We start from the raw sequence: 19,509 nt of genomic DNA, 5'->3' as shown, positions 1-19,509 counted from the left end.
AGATTGGGTCCAGTGTGCTGCCCTTTGAGTGCTTGCTATGTTTTAGTGGTAAAGGGATTTGGCAAAGTCTAGGACCCTGATTGTTCTCATAGTAATCCTGCTCCCAGTTTAGGTTTATGTTTCTCTCAGGAAGCCTTGGGCAGTACTTAAGTATTAATAAAAGGCAACTCTAACTGTTGCACTCTATTTCTATATACTACTACTTTGCATGTTTTTCAATTATTCTATTAGTCTTATTTTCTTAGTGCTTCTGTTTTCCTGCGACATGGTGAGATTTTTCTGCAATCATAGTTTATGAGGAAATTAAAAGGGTAATGGGAAAGTTAAGATTTAAACAATCCTGTGATAGCCTCCAGAGTAGTCAGCTCCCCTCTCCAGCTTTTACTGCTGCCTGTTTCCTGGATCTGGTCTCTTAGATTAGGCCAGCTATCTGCTGCTTCTCTCTGAGATATGGATGTGGAGAGAAACTGTGAAGATGAAGGTCACATGCGCTTATAATATTAATAGGAATGTAGATTGTGAATACAGATTGAAAATCTGTAGCCACAGATAAAGAAAAAAAAATGATCTTATTTGAAATTTAGATAGTATCTCTGTTTTTAAGAGGAGAAAATTGAGCCACATTAGACAGAAGGTCATAGACTGTGTTGGATGGGAACTAGAACTTAGTTTTATATTTCTGGTAAGTATTCAATTTTTCACCAGAATATTAGATTTTCACTTGAAGTTCATTTGCAGTGGAATGAGATCATCTAAGATTATAATATTAGGAAACATGAATTAATATAGAAATATTGCCAAGAGTATACAGAAAAAATTTCCATTAGTTGATGTTTAAAATAATTTTTTTTCCTCTTTTGTCATCTGAGTAGCGGTAGGAGCAGAACTTATTGCTTAAAGTGATCATGCAGGTAACATATTATCCTAGCATCAAAGAGAGGCTTTTAAATGTATAACTAATTGATTGGCAACATGGGTGGTGGCAGTCCATTAGTTATGGTGGCCACTCTTAACCTCACAGGTGTTTAAAATTACTTAATAGTTTAGGGCCCACTGTTGACTTTTATTGTTAAATAGAAGATCACAGATGAGCAGCACAGGAGGAATCCACTCTGTCTTACCAATTTGAAGGAGGAAAAGCTCTGTTTCAATATAGTTACCACCTGAACTGATACTGAAACCCTGCTTTCCTCACAGGATTGTGAGCATTAAATGATTTGTGTATGAAAGCAAGTTGTAAACTAGAAAGTGCTCTTCCACCTACAGGGAGCAGCGTTTAAAAACTCAGTTCAATACCTAAAAATATTACAGATGTTACAAAGAAATACAAATATTTTGATTTTCATTAATTGTTTTAATGGTAGTTATTTGTTAATAGCCATTGTTTCTTCTTCTAAAAACTAATGTGTAATACTACATGTTATTTCATTCTAGGGGGCTCAGGTTGGTCGAATAGACGCTTTCGTTCAGAGCTTGGACAAAAATTTTATGGTTCCAGTAGGTGGCGCTATAATTGCTGGCTTTAATGATTCCTTCATTCAAGAAATTAGCAAGATGTATCCAGGTAAATAAATCAGTTGCTCTTCAGAAAGAGTAACAAAAAAAACTTCATTTGTACATAGGCTACTATAATAAATCTTAATTTCCAAAGCTTTTTTCCCCTCCTGAATGTAACTTGTTCATTCTTATTTCAGGAAGAGCTTCAGCTTCACCTTCTTTAGATGTCCTTATTACTTTATTATCACTTGGATCAAATGGCTATAAGAAGCTATTAAAAGAAAGAAAGGTAAGCTTTCCCTTTAGGTGTAAAATAATACTCCTGACTAGAACAGCACTCCAAATCATTGATGTTTTTGCCTATTGGTTTATCACTTTGGATTATAGATACTTAGTATCGTCCTAGGGGATTTACTTTGATCTGGGACTACCCTGGGAGATTTGCGATTAATCATTATCATTCCGTTTATCCAGATATTAGGAGAATGGTGGGGAATCTTGCATAGGTGACTTTGCTTTTTTTTTTTTTTTTGAGAAACTCCTACATCAAGGAATCTTCGTAGTTTAGTAAAATTCATCGTAATCGTCACTTAGATAGAGGCTCTTGAAGGATAAATGGACAAGCCTTTTCTTTTTAGTTTTTGGAAACTCATCGTCTGGTATATAAACAAATTGTGATACATATACACACAGCAATAAAAAGGAACAAACTAATATATGCAATAACATAATAACTCTCAAATGCATTATGCTAAATGAAATAAACCAGATTCAAAAGACTACATATTATATGGTTTCATTTGTATGCCATCTTGGAAAAAGCAAAAAATAATCAGGACAGGTAAAAGATGAGTGGTTACCAGAGGCTTGGGTTGAGGGAGGGGACTATTGGCATGGTAAAATGTGAGAGTAGTTTCATAACTGTATATGTTTGTCAAAATTCAGAGAAGTGGGCACCTGAAAAGTGGACATCTAAGATTTTACTGTATGTAATTGTCTCAATAAACCCGAGAAAAAAATTTAGATGATTAGAACTTCAGTTTGATAAACTCCAAAAAGTAATCATGGTCATAGATTGTTGTATCCAAGGGAAGACCTCAGCAAGTCTTTCAAGGAACCTTCTCCACACGGCAGATGAAGCCTTTGTTTATAGATGAGGAAGACTGCCATCTGTTTACATGAGAGGGTCTTAGCTCTCTGGTAACTAGTTGTTTCATTATGGAAAAGATACTTAACTCACAGATTTTATTTCCTCATTTATGAAAGAGACAATTGATATCTCAGGCCACTTCTAGTTCCAAAAGACTGTAGAATATTTCTTAAAACAGCTACTTCCTGGACCATGGGCATTATAATCATGATAGTTGGCCTATAATTTAGTAATCTAGCACATTATGTTGGTAATTTTTAAGTCGGACATTTTGTAAGGTTGAAATGTTAAGACGATGGTCTCATAGTAGCTCATAACCATTTCCACTCCTACTAGGCTGTCTTGGGCTTACCATCTAAACAATGACAAACCCACTTATGGTAGCATGGTCTAAAGTATGGACCAGTGTTTTCGTGAAATTCAAAGTAGATAAAGTTGAGTGTGGGGTAAGTTTCATTGGTTAAATATTTATTAAGCATATATTATGTTTTAGGAATATAATATTGATATAGCAATCAATAAATAGAGATGCCAGCTCTTGTGGCACTTATATATATTGCAGACTGGGGAGACCAGCAATAAAGAAGTAACATAAAACATAAATTATAAAATTTGGCTTAATACGTAAATTATAAAGTGAAAAGTGCTCTGGAAAAAAGAAAGAATAGAGTAAAATGAGAATTAGGAATGATGATGTGGTGGTAGTGGGAACTGATTTTTTTAAATACAATGGTTAGGGCGGGCCTCATTTTAAGGTGACATTCGAGTCAACATGGAGAAGTCTGAGGGAGCGTACATGTGTGATGGAGTTTCAGGCAGAAAGCCAGTATAAGGACTAGGGCAGTAAAGAGAGCTAGTAAAGAGGGCCGGAGCAAAGTGAGCATGGAGAGTTTTGAGAGCCAAAGTCAGGGAGGTGATGGGGGTGGGCTGATCATGCAGGGCTTTCTAAGCCATAGTGAGGTCTTTGCCTCAAATTCTGAGTTAAATAAGGAACCACTGGAGGATTTTGAATAGAAGAGTATCATGATCTGACTTATATTTTGAAAGATCACTTTGGTTGCTGTGTTGACAGTAGGAGGCGGGGGGCGGGGGCAGGCAGGGTAGAAGTTGGGATACCTATTAGGCTTTTACAGTAGTTAAGAAGTGATGTTAGCTTATATCTAGATAGTGACAATGGAGGTGATGAGAAGTGGTTGGATTCTAGGTCTGTTTTGAGCCAAGAGGAGTTCCTGATGAATATATTGTATGAGAGAAAGAGAGAAGTCAGGAATGGTTCTGAAATTTGTGACTTGTGCAGTTGGAAGGACGGAGGGGCCATTAACTGAGATGGGTAAGCCTGTGGGCCTCCGGAGAACACCAGTAGTTCAGTTCCCAGCAAAATTGAATTCAGGATATCCATTGACATCTAGATAGAGATGTCACGTAGAGAGTGGGATATGAGTCTTGTACTAAGAGAAAGGGCTGGGCTGGAGATAAAAATTTGGGGAGTTAATTGGTCAAGAGACTGGATGAGATTGCAAGAGAGTGAGTCTAAGCAGAAAAGAAGTACAAGAACTGAGCTCTGGGGCACTCCAGTGTAAAGGGGTCTGGGAGAAGAAAAGGGACCAGCAGAGGAGTTTCTGATAACAGAAACTTGGAGAGAAAACAATGTCATAGAATTTTAATACTTATGGGTAGATAATATTTTGTGGTGTTTGAGGTAGACTGCACAAATATCTCAAATATCAAAGCTTGAAAATATAAGTAGTTGCTTTTTATTTTTGACCTTTTTAGTTGTCATAGTGTAGTCTTATATTGTAGCTGCTTTTTGCCGTATATTGATCACTCTGCAGGTTTGGGTAAAAATTCATTTTAAACTAAGGAAATGGAATATATAATTGCTCTGATACAAAGTTTTAAGTTAGATATTTAAAGAGTATAATTTATTATATAGAAACTTAAAAATTTTTATATGCTGTTATAATATCAAATAAGCATACTATTTAGTATTTTCTGGTTTCGTACTTGAAACTAAATAATAGCTAATAACATTAAATATTTGCTATAGTAAATATGTCTTTAGCGATTTTGTAATTAAACTTATTTAATTAGCAAATTAAACTTATATAATTAGCAAATTAAACTGATAATCTGAATGCACATTCCCTAAAAAATTACCATCAGGTATCTGTAATGAAACTTGGGCCTTGATTATGGGTAGTCTAGACCACTGTGCACCTTTGAGTTTGCCATCAGTCCTTCTAATCTTGGCTTCCTTTGCTTGATACATAGTAGATGCTCATCAGATGTTTGTTGAGTGAACCACTGCAGAGTATTTGGGAATACATTGGTTCACTGTTGTATAGTCATCCCTTGTTTTACACACTATAAGTATCTTTTTGGAAAGTTAGTCAGAAAGCAAATAACATTTCGACGCTGACTTCCATTAAGTTAGATGTTCTTACAGAAACATCTCCCTGTATGGGTATAGTTGAAAACTTGTAAAAAGGAATGAAGTAAAAGAGTGATTACCTGTTGTGTATAACAGGTACTGCACTTCTGGAAATGGGACTTCCTTCTCAGCTGGTGCTCCTCTTCCACAGCATTTTTCTTACATTAGGATTTTGGAGTTGTTGATTTTAAGAGGGTTTTGTCATCATTTTGGAATCTAAGAATTTCCTTTACACCATGATTCTTCTTCTGACTTTTGACATTTAGAGTTTGACTTTAAAAGTTTCAGCTACCTGTAAATGATTCCAGAGGCCCATGCACGTGTATGTTGTGCTTAGCATGAGTGAAAATCCACCTGCTTTGAGAATGATCTGCAGGAGTATGTAGCTCAGCTGGTGAATGGCTTCAGATGGCAACCCAGCTCTACTTTTCATAGGACTTTGTTCATTATTGGATAAGTATTTTATGGGAGAAATTTTATGTTCTAGTGATATTTATGAATTGGATGGCTCCATCTCAGATTTCAAGAGGTAAATCTCTTAGCAACATCTGAATCTTTGTTCTTTTCCTTTTATCTAGACAGATTGGAATAAACAGGAACAGGACAAGAATAGGTTTGTAGCTACAGGGAATTAGTATGTGTTTATAGGAGACCTGTTAGCTAACATTAGTTCTTTTAATCTGAAAACATTTTTAGGCTAAGGGAAAAGTAAATGAGTAAGGAGACAAACATTTTTACAAATGTCTACTGTATGCCCAGAACTCCATCAGGCTCATCGTATCTATTATTTCATACTACTCAAAGTTTAGGAGGTAGGTATGACCCCCATTTTACAGACGGAATTGAGGCTCTGAAAGTCACATACTTATCCAAAGACCATATATAAGTACCAGAACTGCCACTGAAACTCAGGCCTTTGTGATCTAAAGTCTCTGCACTTTGTCTTACCACTCCCCTCTGATTGCCTCTGGTACAGAGGGAGCGTTTATTGGCTCTGTAGTAGGCATTTGAGCCATAAAAGTGATGATCTAGTGACCTGCCATTCTTACCTAGTGTAGGTATGTAAAACTCCAAAAGCTCTGTTGTATTAATTGATTTTAAAATTCTTTGTATAGAATTTACTTACGATAGAGACTATCTGCAGTAGTAATCTTCAAAGTATTAGAATGCTCATTTGAGAACTCTGTCATTGTAAGTGAGTAAAAGTTGTTCTTTAACAACTTCATTCAACAGGCAACTCTTTTCTTTGAAATATATCGATGTCCTCCATAAACCATAATTGCATATATGTAGCACAAATATTGTTTTTTTGATTGGCTTTGTTGCAAAAATAAGGGCTTTTGTTTAAATAAACTTGCTTTTGAACTGTGAAAATTTAATCGTGATAGTTTTATTGGTTCAGCTCTGGAGAAGCTGAGGCAAAGCTATTTTGCTTCAGCCAGAGCTATTTATATACCATCACTGAGAGCTCCTTTTTATATTATCGCGTTATTGCCTACTAAAAAAAGAGTGTTAAAAGAAAACGTAGGATTTTTTTTTATTCTATGCCCTTATTCACCACAATGATATTTTTAGAGGTTATTTCATCTAGTATATCTCTTCAGAAAAGGCTTTATCTTTTGCACAGTAGAGGCAGACAAGAACTCAGCTTGAAGCCATTCCTTCTCAAGCCTTCTCTTTTGAAGGGTGAAAGGATCAGAGAGAGTGGCACTGTGTGTGTGAAATGAACCTCTTTGCCCTTGGCCCTTCCTGATCAACACATCTGCTTTATTGAGGGGAGAAATGACCATGAATGTAACTGAGAAGGCCTTTAAGAAAAGGGGTTCAAATTTAAGAAACTGCTTCTTTGAGTTTCTCTATGCAGAAATAAAGATCAATCTGTGAAATTTATCCTCACTTCTGTTTTGCTTCCGGAGAAGACCATTATTCTGCTTAGCTTTTCTTTTAGAAGACCGCTTTATTGAACAGGGCAGGCAGATAATCATGGTTGCAAATGTTTGCTGAATTGGACAACTGCAGAAGAGGAATGATAGTAGAATGGCTGTTCCAGTGGCTGGAATTCGTTAGCTGAAGCTTGGCGGACAAACTAACTTCTAAAAGAACACCAGACACAGTTGCAAACAATATCCTATAACAAAGCTGAATTTGGAAGCGTTAGTAGATCTGCAGTCCTAAAAGTGGAGTAGTTGAATCTCAACAGAAGCCTGAGATTTCAGGCCTGAAGGTGGGGCCTCAACAGAAGAATTTGAAAGCAGTGCATTAGCCTGCGGTGCAAGAATGCCGAGTATGCCTGGGTCCATTTGTCTGGTCACAGTCACAGAAGCAGCACAGTGCGTTTATACTGTTATCTTCAAGTATGGACATCTGTGCAGGGATGTGTACCTACAGTCTATTTATATTTAGTCCATCCTTTCATGTTATCATTGAAATACTAGACTACTTGTTAAGTTTCCTTTTTGATTTATTTACCCACCACATGAGACGTACTGTAATAATACGCGAAGTTCTATTTTCACCTTATCCTCTAGCATGAAATAGTATGTTTCAAAAAATGTGATTACATAAGACCTTTTTCTTTAAAATGTAATGAATTGTGTGCATCTTTGGGTTATGGGAAGGGATAGGCTGAATGTTGGGTTTCATGACTGCAAATCAATTTGCAAAAGGCCATTTGAAAGGTAATGCTTAATATAATTCAGCTTCTCTTCCATTAACATCTTGAACTATGGTGTAAAGTTTTGTATTTTCTAGAAATATAGCTGACATTAGCATTAAGGTATACAGTTCAGCTTATCTCTAGTGAAGAGTCTTTTAAAATTAAGTTAAATACAGCACAAAAGACATAGAAAATCAATAATATTTCATTTCTTATAAGTAAGATCTTTCTATATACCTTTGCTTGGGGTGCTTATAAATTTCTCCCTTTACAGAGTATTTTATAATAAATGTCAGTTATAGATTTAACTGTAGCAAAAAAATTGTGCAGGTTCTGTAGCACCTTTAATATATCAGGTAAAAAACTGCTTAGCTAAGTATTAGTGTAGGAAATAGTGTACAGTCTCCTAAACGATATATTTTAATGTAGTGACATTAATGGGAAAGCATTTAGGACCTTAATATGTGGAATATTGTAGGATTCAGTATATTGAGCTTTAAGATAATTTAAGCTTCTTTGCTTATTGGGTTACCTATCATAACCTTTTACACAGAGTAGAGATACTGTAAATATTTGCAGATAGATGTGAACTTAACTCACAAATATTTTGTCTAATTATTCCCATACTAGTGATCTATATGAGATTTAGTTATCTTAGTAATATGTTTATAGTCAAGATTTCTTTCTTAATGTTAGCTTCATTAAAACTGAATTCTAGGGGCATTAGCAAGTGATTGATAGAACTGGTAAAACTAATTTGTTAAAGTTTTAGAAGTTGAATATTGGGGGAAATCTCAGTTTTTTAATAGCCACGTATTTTTAATGCATCGTAAGTTTAAAAACGCTGTCTAGGGATGTTACTAAGGAAACATTTCCTCTCTCTTTAGAAGTAGCTAAGTGTAAATTAAGTATAGTTGACCCTTGAACAGCAGGGTTGGGGCACCAACCCTTGCACATTGAAAATCCATGTATAACTCTGACTTTCCCAAAGCTTAACTGCAGTGCACCCTTGGTATCTGTAGGGGGTTGGTTCTCAGACCCCCTCCGATACCAAAATCTGCAAATGCTCAAGTCCCATATATAAAATGACGTAGAACAGTGCAGATAATCAGCCCTCCACACCCATAGATTCCAAACTGTGGATCAAAAATACTTTTTTCAATCCATTTTGGTTGAATCCATAGATGAGAACTCGTGGAAAACAGAGAGCCAACTCTATTTATTGAAGAAAATCTGCATATAAGTGCACCTGTGTAGTTCAGACTCAGGCTGTTGAAGGGTCAGCTGTACTCTCCATGTGTGACCACAATGGTGATTATTGTGGCAGCCATACTAGATAAATATTTTAAATTGGCCCTCACCACTGAAACAAGTTTTTTATTGTTACTATTAGCAGGGAAAATGTAAGAGTCTATAAAAGGCATTTCCTGGCTGTCACATTTGTTTCTGCTTGTGAGAGGTTGATGAATTTGAGAGTAAGAGAATTAGACAGATACAAATTAAGACTGTGGTTTATAATATAGATGAAAATTGAGCAATTAATATATAAATCGAAATGTGACTTTTTAAAAAACGATATAGAGCATTTAAATTAGTGCTCTAGTTACTTTATAGTAGATGAAAATATATAAATTCTACTCTTCATCATCACTGGTATGGTGCTAAAAGATTATGAATTGTTCCAGTTGCTTGATTTCTTTATTCCATTTGATTATCTTACTGTTTCACCTTCTGAAGTGAATATCGGAATATTAGTTTAAGAAGGAGGTGCCAGAAATCTTTATATTTCTAGGAAAAGATGCCTACAATAACTTCTTTTTTCTGTTTCCAGTGATAACATTTGCCTCCTTAAATATTTCTCTACACTTTTTTTTTAAATAACAAAAGAGAAAGGCTTATCACTTGTATCAGTAACACTTACTCATAGGTTCATTAGGTATGACAAATGTGGATAACTTTTTGAATATTAAAAAAATCCATTTCTTTTACAGATCTAAGATTTCATAGTTCTGACATGCCAAGAATTGATCTTATAGTATCTCCTAAAAATTTAAGGACAGCAATTAGTTTAAATTTTTTTCAGGTCAGAATGTAAAATATATTGTGTCGACGAGAGTAAAAATATTTGTGGTCTTCAGTAGACTCAATAATTCATAAACTTGGTAGGAATTTTCCTCTTAATCTTTACCTAACAAAAGATGGAGTTAGTCATCTATGTGCTTTAGACATGAAAAAGCTATTCTAAGCCCCAGTGTGGGATCAGACCGTGCAACCCTCACCTTACAGAAAACTGAAGCAGCTTTTGTGTGGCCTTTGAAATTGGAGAAGTATCGTTTCCTGCTGTCTCCCCAACAGGATATTCTGTTGGCCCTTGGCTCTTAGGAGTGTGTATCTTTAGAGTTTATAGGTTTGACTGTGGCTGGAGGCAGTCAGTGCAAGTGGATTTGTTTAGGGACAGACTTTTTTTGGCAAATTCTCATTTTAATACTCTTGAAAGGGCTTACTAGGAGAAGAAAGTTTAACTTTAGGTCAAACAAGTGCCAACTTAATATTTATTGTAACTTCGTTAAATTCCTACTTACATACATGTGCACATGAAATTTTATACTTGTAAAATATATTTTTTTAATTTCTATTGTTAGATATACATTATTTTCTAGAGTAGGATCAAGAATACAATTTTTAGTTTTTGCTATATTTTTTGAGTTGAGGGAATTATTAACTTTAAATTTATATAATTTAAAGGAAATCCATTTTTAACTACTCCTTCCTAAGTTACTTACATTCTAAAACCCTGGCACATTTTTCTTGGTGTTGAGAAAACAATGGCGAAGAAGACAGAGTCCATGCTTTAAAGGAGTTTTTCCATTCTAGTTGGTCGTCATAGGCATTGTTCACTTAAGCAGATAAATGAGATACTTTCTGGTTGTGATAAGTATAGTGAAGGAACCAAAAACAGGTAATGGTATTAGAGGTAGACTGAGAGCTGGAAGTGGGCAGAGTCAGAGAACTACTTTTATAGGGAAATAATAAAGGAAGATCTCCTTAGTGCGTGACAAAAGGGACCACTCATGGAATGATCTGGGAGAAGAGCTTTCCAAGTCGAGCGGAAGCAGACGTAAAGGTTCTGACACTAGAATGAGCTTGGCATGTTCTTTTGTTGGAAAGGAGGCTGATGTAGCTGGCACCATGGTCAGTGCGAGAGAGGGATAGTTGCTGAGTTGGGCATGTTGGCTGGGCCAGATCATTTGGGGCCTTATAGATGAAAAGTTTTTTTAATACTTACAGGACTAAGTCATTGGGAGGGACATGATCTAATTTATGCTTTTAAAAGGCTTCTCTGGACTCTGTGTGTTGAACAGATTGTAGAGGGGCAGGACAGGAGGCAGAGAAATCATTTAGAATGCATTGCTGTTGTCCAGGGAAGGGGTTGACAGCTGCTTGGACCAGAGCAGTAGCCCTGGAGGTTCAGAAAAGAGGATGGATTTGTGATTGATACATAATAGCTCCGGAGCAGGAAAAATGTGCTAGTTCATTGCCTTCTTTACCTAAATCCTGTGGTTTCTGATAGTTGTGGCAACTTTGAATCTCACTATATTGCAACAAAGGAAAGAATTGCTCCTAAGGCCCATGAATGAGTTTAATTTACAGCACAGACTTCACACCAATCAGATTTTGTCTTATTAAATCTGGCAATTTGCAGTAAGTACTTATTTGATTTTATTTAAGTTTAACATTTTGTTGTTGCAGGAAGTATTTTCATATTTGTCCATCCAAGTAAAGAAGCTGTCAGAAGCCTACAATGAAAGACTGTTGCATACACCTCACAATCCCATATCTTTAGGTAATTTTTTTGGGGGGAAAAAAAAATATCAGCACTTCTGAACCATTCTCAGCAGGAAGCTGGTATTACTAGAAAGCGTATGAATTCTTTCTGGTTACAGTGATATTTCTGAATTTATTACAGTATTACTTTGTAAATTGAAAAAGTTTAGTTAGGCTTTAGAAATGCTTTAAGGTATGTATTTCTAAGATAAAAACTATGTACTGAAAGGATCCAAATCAATAGAATTATAATGAACATACAGAAAATACTTTAACATTCGTTTCTAACCAAAATAATTTAGTTACTACTAAGAACTCTATGTAAATATTAAAAAATTTCTACCGGTTAACAAAACACCATAATATGAGAAGGTAAGGTGGTGGTTATATTGTTTTTAATGCTATTATTTGTTTTCTTGAGCATTTCAATGTTAGAGAAGTCTGTATTTATGATAATTTTCTTTGTATAAGGACTGTGTATTTTTGTTATGTAGTACAAGAGCTACTAAATAGGATAATATAAATGTTGATTTTGTATGCATTTTCAGTAATCTTTAAGCTCCATAATTATCCTTTTGTGACTGTATGCAGTGTAATATGTTTCATATTGCACGTGTATCTGAGGAAAGCAAGGAAATAGTCATCTCTAAATGAAACCTTTTTCAGAAATAGGCTTCCATGAAAAACTATTTGGCTGTCGATATATAATAAAACCCACTTTAGTCAGTCCTTGCTGGTTTATAATCTATCTATGTAACTGTTATAGAAGGTGATATGGTATGGTTTGAATCTGAATTCTGCCATGTACTATCCTGTAACTATCTATAAAATAGAGATAATGATTCCTCACATACAAAATTGTTAAAGAATTATTGAGATTATTTTGTAAACGATCTAGTGTGGTAAGTCCATCTTCAGGAAATGGTAACTAGTAGTGGTGGTTGGTGGTATGACTAGATTACAGCTTACCCACATAACCTTAAGAAGGTAATTTTCATTTCTATATGTAGAGGTGATCATAGTTTAGTCTTATATATGTGCTAGAATACATCCCACATTCTCATTTTACAAGTTCTTAAAACATGATTGAATTTGAATAAACTTCCATATTGATCATACCATTGTTTCATCTTTTTAATTGGAAAATTCACTCTTTAGAAGTGTGATATGGAAGTTCTGTCCGATTCAGTTTATATTAACATATTTTTGTCTGATATGCAAACAGGTCCTTAATATAATTTATTAAGTGCATTAAAGTAAAATCATGCCTCTTGACAATGAATAAAAAGTAACGTCTGAAATAAGCCAGTCACAAAAAGACAAATACCACATGATTCAATTTATCTGAGGTACTTAGAGTAGTCAAAATCGTAGAGACAGAAAGTATAACAGTGGTTGTCAGGGGCTGCGGGGAGTTATTTTTTAATACGTATACAGTTTAAGTTTTACTAGATGTAAAGAATTATGGGGATGGATGAATGGTGCTGATGGTTACACAACGATGAATGCATTTAATACCACCAAACATACATTTTTAAGTGGTTAAGATGATAAATTTCATGTTGTGTATATTTTAACACAATAAAAAAAAGTAATGTCTCCATTATTAAGTGTGTTTTTTGAGTGATTTTCGTGCTGGTTAACCAAGGCTCATTGGGATACTTTTTTCTTTTTCAGCCATGACACTTAAGACACTAAATGAACAGCATGACAAAGCTGTCACTCACCTCGGCTCAATGCTTTTTACCAGACAGGTTTCTGGAGCCAGGTAAGTCTGTGTAAAAGAGGCTTGGATTTATTTGGCTTTTAAAAGTTAACGCTAATAAAGTACCTTTCCTTAACAATAGTCCCCCAAGTATATGCCAAACTACCCCTAAGAATTCATCATAGGCTAAAAGAATTATGAGGTAGAGAATCTGGAAGGCCCACCTGTGGACTGCCTACACTTGCAGTAGTCACAGAAAGTTATGAATCTTGTTTGTTATAATAGACATATAGAAACTGTTTCATTGCCTTTCTGTATAAATTTTTGTCTTTATTTTCCTTTATTAGATCATCTTCAGTGGCGTCACATAATGGTGTTAGAAATAAGCATCTTCATTACTAAATGTTTTTAGTGAAAATGTTTTTAAGGAAAAGCCCATTTCCTAAACTAAAAAGGTTTCGCGATTCTTGTCTAAGTACTGTCTTTGGAAAATGTACTTTTTGCTCTCTTATGTACATGGCTTAAAAATTAATTTCATTTTTCATTTTTTATTTGATGAGGTCAGAGAGAGAAATGACTTGAAAAGAAATATCTTGTTCTGAGTACTCTGCTGTACATTCTTCTATTAAAGTACTTTTCTCTGACTACCAGAGGTTAGAGATTTCATAACAAAGGACAACTTAAAAAAAGATCTTAAATTAACTCAGCTTTTACCTTGATGAACTATATCTGTAAAATACAGCATAGTTTTGACACTTCTAAAATAGTTTTATTGGCCTTTTAGAGTTGCCACTATTTGTCTTTATGCTTAAATTGATCTTAATTGACTTAAAAAAAAAAAGTACTTAGAAATCTGCTTATATCAGGTATGCCAATGAAATCAAGCTTAAAGAAGGTTGTACCATTGCTGAATATTACTGATTGCTGACCACTACCCCACTGTAAACAGTTACGTAATTTCTTTTGGATCCTTGCTTTAATACTCTCCATTGCATAGCACTGACCAGATAGGTGTCATTTTAGTTTGTTGATTGTTTGAGGTGACACACGGCAATTAATCAAAGTGGTTTGACTTAAAAATTTCACCATTCCATTAAAGTGTATATATATGAAGTCAGATTCCATATTTGGTACAAAAACAGAAATCATTTTCTTTTTACTTCTTTGAAGAAGATGTAGAGGTGTTTGCGATTCCTAGAGTTTATACCTCTTTAATAGAAGATAAGTAAATGGTGATCAGCAAACATTACTTTTCCTGGTAAAATTGCTGTGTGTTGTATACTTTTTCTTTTAAGTGCCTTCATAGCCTATGATTTATGCCTGTTTTTAAACTTCTTAATGAGTGGATGTAAGGCTAAGTAACACAGATTTTGTTGTTGCTTGTGGGGGATATTCTGTTAATATCACCCGACATAGTAAATCAGTACGTCTTTTCCCTTTCAGGGTTGTGCTTCCTGGGTCTATGCAAACTGTGAGTGGCTACACTTTCAGAGGCTTTATGTCACATACAAATAATTACCCTTGTGCTTACCTCAATGCTGCATCAGGCATCGGAATGCAGGTACAGGATGTGGACGTGTTCATAAAGAGACTTGACAAGTGTTTAAAGACAGTAAGAAAAGAACAAAATAAAGAGAGTAATGTATCTGGAGTTGACAAGCATGACAAAACTGAAGATGTGGATGTTGAAGACATGGATTTAAAACTAGATAATGTACTTCTTGACACATACCAGGATTCTTCATGACATGTGGAGGGTTTCTTTTTGATAATTTGAAAGAAATGATGAGCTGACAGTGCAAGCAAGCAGTTTAATGACAAGACTTGAGATTTTCGAATTGAGAATTTTATGGAGAATGTTTAGTCGAGGAATAGAATGTGGTTTGAGTTAGCCATTTATGATTGTTATGTTTTTATTCTCGCACTGCCTCAGTCATGATCCTTAACAGATTATAATATACAATTAGCATTTTTCCAGTTGTTAAAATATTTGTCAGTTAAGCATGTTTCAGAAAATTCTTAACTGATATGATAGTAAAATTACCCCTAATTCTCTTTGAAATGTGTAGACTGCTTCCTCCTATTCTCTACGATTCACAAATTCGTTATGTTTCTGATCACATAGAATTTAGAAAGATCTCTCATGCTACTAAATTACTAGATGCTATTGATACTTTTAAGTCACAGTATGCCTATAAAATTGACATTTCCCAGGAGAGCAGAATCAAGGTATAAACTTTAATTTTCTCTCAGCAGTGATGGTTCTCAACTGGTAATGATCTGCTTATATCTAAGCAATATGTTGGGGACATTTTTGGTTGTCATGACTGGTGGGATGCAATTGAGATAACATTTAATTTCTACAATGGACAAGACAACTTTCCAAAACAAAGAAATATCTAGCCCGAATCTCAGTAGTGCTAAGGTTGAGAAACACTACTCTAAAGTAAATGAACTCAAGAGTTTTCCATAGCATCTTTAATTATTCAATTGTGCTTCAAAGATAGCTCTATAATATTATCTAATTATATACAGTATATAGACTCTTAAGTGATAACCAGGGTTACTAGTTCTAAACATGTAATTATAAATGATTTTAAATGGCATTTGTGTATTTGGGCAAGTGAAAACTTTATTCCACAGTTTTTGCTTTAAGCAGCCTTTGTTTATTAGTTAGTTTGTTCAGGTGTTGTGCACAGCCATCAGTAAGAGTGGGTTAACATGGGTAGTTTGGAACATATTTTACTAGGGAAGCAAAAATGAAGTAATATGATAAACAGGTGTATTCCCCACTCCCTGCCCAAGTGCTCACTTTCTGAGTCTGAAATTCCAGACTTACGGGCTTAAACGGTTATTTTTGTTGTTAATTTTAAGAAATAGACCGATGTCTCATAGTCTGAGGAATTAGTGAAGCTTCTGACTATACCAAATGCTGAAGCTGTGTTTCTCAAGACCTGCTCTGTGGAGCATTATTCCTAAGAGATGCTCATGGAAATAAACAGTTCTGTGGAAAAATAATTTGACGACTTTGCACAGCTGCCTGTTGGCATATTAAATGCTCTAAGAATTCCTTTGAAACCATTTTGAATGTATCCTTATCTAAAGATGGAACCTGTTTTTTAAAGTGAAATACTTGTTAACATTCATTAACCATACTTTTGAAAACACTGCAGTAGAAAATGCCACCTTGATTTCCGGATTGTATTTTTCTTTATTGATCGGCAATGTGAACTGTGTCAAATATGAGCTCAGACAGCACTGCCGTTAATGTGTAAGTTAATACTTGAGACACTAGCTCGACAACCTTGGAAGTCAGGACTGTGTTGAGATACAGTATGTAATAAATATTGTAAAAGTTACTTTTAAATTACTGTATCTTTGGGGCTCAAATATATTAAATATCTGTTTTAAAAAGAGCTATAACAACTAATTTGAAAGGAGTAAATCCTGGATTTAAAAGTTGTATAATGTTTTCTATGCGGATTTGGGATGGAATTGTAGCACTGATAAAGCTGAAGAGTCACAGCAGAACCTCTAGAGTCTGTGAAAGGGAACGAAGCGATGTTGCCGATACAAGTGCTGGAAGTGCAGCTGACTGTGCACGTAAACAAAACGTTTCTAGAACAAGTGATCTCCATTGCGTGATCATCATTTAGCTTAAGAAAGACCAGAGCAGAGAGACTAGCAAATGTTTTCTCATCTGCAGTGTATCAGCAGTTCCTGGGCTTCAGCTGCTAAACAGATAATAATTCTTATTGAAGATAAATTACATGAACCTGCATGTGAATGATAGATATGTTATAACATTTCATTCCTGGTGCATAAAATCAGCTGCAGTTTTTATTATTAGCCCTTTTCTTTTCAGAGGTTTTGGAATTCCAGCTCTATTCTTGCTGATTTAAATTTGACCTTGAGATCATAGAATTCATAAGTTTTTGAAGGGGTGTTGTAGGTTTTGCATATTCAGACCTTCTTCTGCTCTGCTCTCTCCCATTTCCATATATAAGTATAAAAAAAGTATGCACAGACAGTTCTTTATTTTAAATTGCTAGTACTAATTGGTAATCCTCATAATTGGTCTTAGCTATCCTGGAACTGTGGCAGAGGGGCACAGATGATACATTTTCCCATGATTGATGAGGATGATCTCTTCTATCTTTATACCTTTAACTGTCCTTACTAAGGCTATCAGGTTGAATTTTGGAATTTGGTTTTTTAAGTCATTGAGCTGTGGTAGTCTGCCCAGAAAAGAAAGTTGAATAACACAAAATATTCTTTAGGTCACTACACAGTATGTTATTTAGGGAAAGGTATTTAAATTCACCACTCAGTTTGGCTGTTAAATCCTCTGCCAATGAATTCTCACTTTATCAGAGAATGAATGATACCTGATACCAGCCTTAGCAACTCAGTGTTCAACTATAAATCTTCCTATTTAGCTTTTTGTATTAGTTGAATGAAATTATAAAATATGAATTTCTGAATACAGTTTTGTTTAGCCAATAGGCACTTGACATACAGAATGATAAATTTAAATATAAATTAAAGTTTTGCTAATATTTTGCCCAGCACATAGCTCTACTTGTGTTTCTATTTCTTTAACCACCCTGTAGTAAGAACTTTAAGGAGGCCTAAGCTACGGCATGTACTTTTATGTTTAGACTATATGCCTGTGATTGGTTTTAGTAAGATTTAAATTAAACATCAGTGATGTTACTTTAATTTTGAACTAGTAGCTTGTTGTGAGAGTTAAATTCTTGTGTTCTTTCATGGAGGAAAGTAGCCAACAATTAACTACAAAAAACCCAATGAGTCTCCTTCATATTATACTTAGAAAATTTTTTGCGTATGTGTATATTTGGTGCATATAAACATTGAGTTTCCTTTTCCTGCTTTCTAAGATGTACTAATTTCTGCCAAGCCTTTAAATGGTTTTGTTATGTTTTGCATTTCATGAGGCCAACCTTATTTTGTAACTAAAAAATAATCCACAGAAGTTTGTTCATTTCAGAAGTTTGATACCCTCTGAATAATTTGATAAGAACAACTGAATATGCTGTTAACAGTAAAAAAAACCAAAACACCTGTAAACTGTTTTTTCCTTGTCTATTACATTGTGTTGATTATATATCTTTTATGTCCACTCTTAATATATAGGGCTAAGACCCATCGCATCCTTTTGTGCTTTATTTTTTTTAACTTTCGTGCTCGTTTTGGTTATTACAGTATGTACACATGTAAGATGGATGAGTTCAAGGCTAATGAATATCTTTATGATTTCCCACCTAATATTCTACAGTTCAGTCAAAAGCCTTAAATAAAATATTGAAATGTCTATACTGTCTTGTTTTATCAAGTGGTATCAACTTGAACTTTTAGAGAAATGTGAAGAAAGGTTATATTTGACTGTATCATTGTGGGGGATTTTAGCCATTTGTTAGTCATTGCTAACCTATTTGTTTTACCAAAAGAAAAAGATGTTTCCAAAAATATTTTTGTTGCAGACTGTTTAAAAATGAATTATATATTACATGAAATAAATTTTTAATCATTCACAGTGCATTATATTACTTTCCCCAGTCATTGTTACAGATAAAATCTGAAAGTACTGATAACTAACACTAAATTACTTGCTCATTTTTTGATTCAGTCATTAGTATCACCTTGCCCAAATATCAGCAAGAAAAATCATAATTATAATGAGAATCATGAGTTATAGGAGGTGGGGGAGGGAGCTAGATTTTTATTTTTTTAAAGAGAGAGGAGGTAACATTCCAGCAACCATTTTTAAAGGATCTGTTGACTATAGAACGTTGAATGCCTTGAAATTAATCTTTTCTAAAGGAAGCACTTTATCTTTTATTTGAAAATATAATAGACTTACTATCACTTTCTTCTTCAGCAGATTTTATTTCCAAAATATGCTGTTTGTATTTTGCAGGTAGTTCTCATTTGATTTGGGGTTAGATCTCTGCACTGGTTCTTATTAACCATGTGAGCTCGCATATGTAACGTCTCTGAATCTCAATCTTATGTGAAATGGGTACAACCTTACAGGATTGAGGATTAAGTGAGACGATAGTATATGTAAAATAATTAACTCGATGCCTGAAACATAACGCTTACTGTTAATATCTCCTATAATGCTCTGAATAAGGCTATACTATACCAAGTTGTTCTAGGTTTAAATTAAAATGCATTCATTATCTAGTTTACTTAGTAGAGCTCTTTTTTGAGAGGGAGTC

General features: G+C 34.6%; 1 protein-coding gene across 2 annotated transcripts in view; it reads left to right on the top strand.

The window, feature by feature from the left end:
• The window catches only part of SEPSECS (Sep (O-phosphoserine) tRNA:Sec (selenocysteine) tRNA synthase), a 30,900-nt gene extending 12,301 nt beyond the window's left edge, over positions 1 to 18,599 (top strand). The window contains exons 7-11 of one of the 2 annotated variants that reach the window (XM_011365296.2): positions 1,435 to 1,564; positions 1,695 to 1,786; positions 11,485 to 11,578; positions 13,237 to 13,327; positions 14,708 to 18,599. In XM_011365296.2, the coding sequence (XP_011363598.1) occupies positions 1,435 to 1,564; positions 1,695 to 1,786; positions 11,485 to 11,578; positions 13,237 to 13,327; positions 14,708 to 15,011 (711 nt within the window). In that variant the 3' untranslated portion in view covers positions 15,012 to 18,599. The remainder of the gene's footprint in view (positions 1 to 1,434; positions 1,565 to 1,694; positions 1,787 to 11,484; positions 11,579 to 13,236; positions 13,328 to 14,707) is intronic. The other variant, XM_011365289.2, reaches the window with a different exon arrangement.
• Positions 18,600 to 19,509: the final 910 nt, after the last annotated feature.

This window comes from Pteropus vampyrus, unplaced genomic scaffold, assembly GCF_000151845.1.
Source record: "Pteropus vampyrus isolate Shadow unplaced genomic scaffold, Pvam_2.0 Scaffold5, whole genome shotgun sequence".
Classification (NCBI taxonomy): Eukaryota; Metazoa; Chordata; class Mammalia; order Chiroptera; family Pteropodidae; genus Pteropus; species Pteropus vampyrus.
This window is presented reverse-complemented; position numbering and strand designations above follow the sequence as displayed.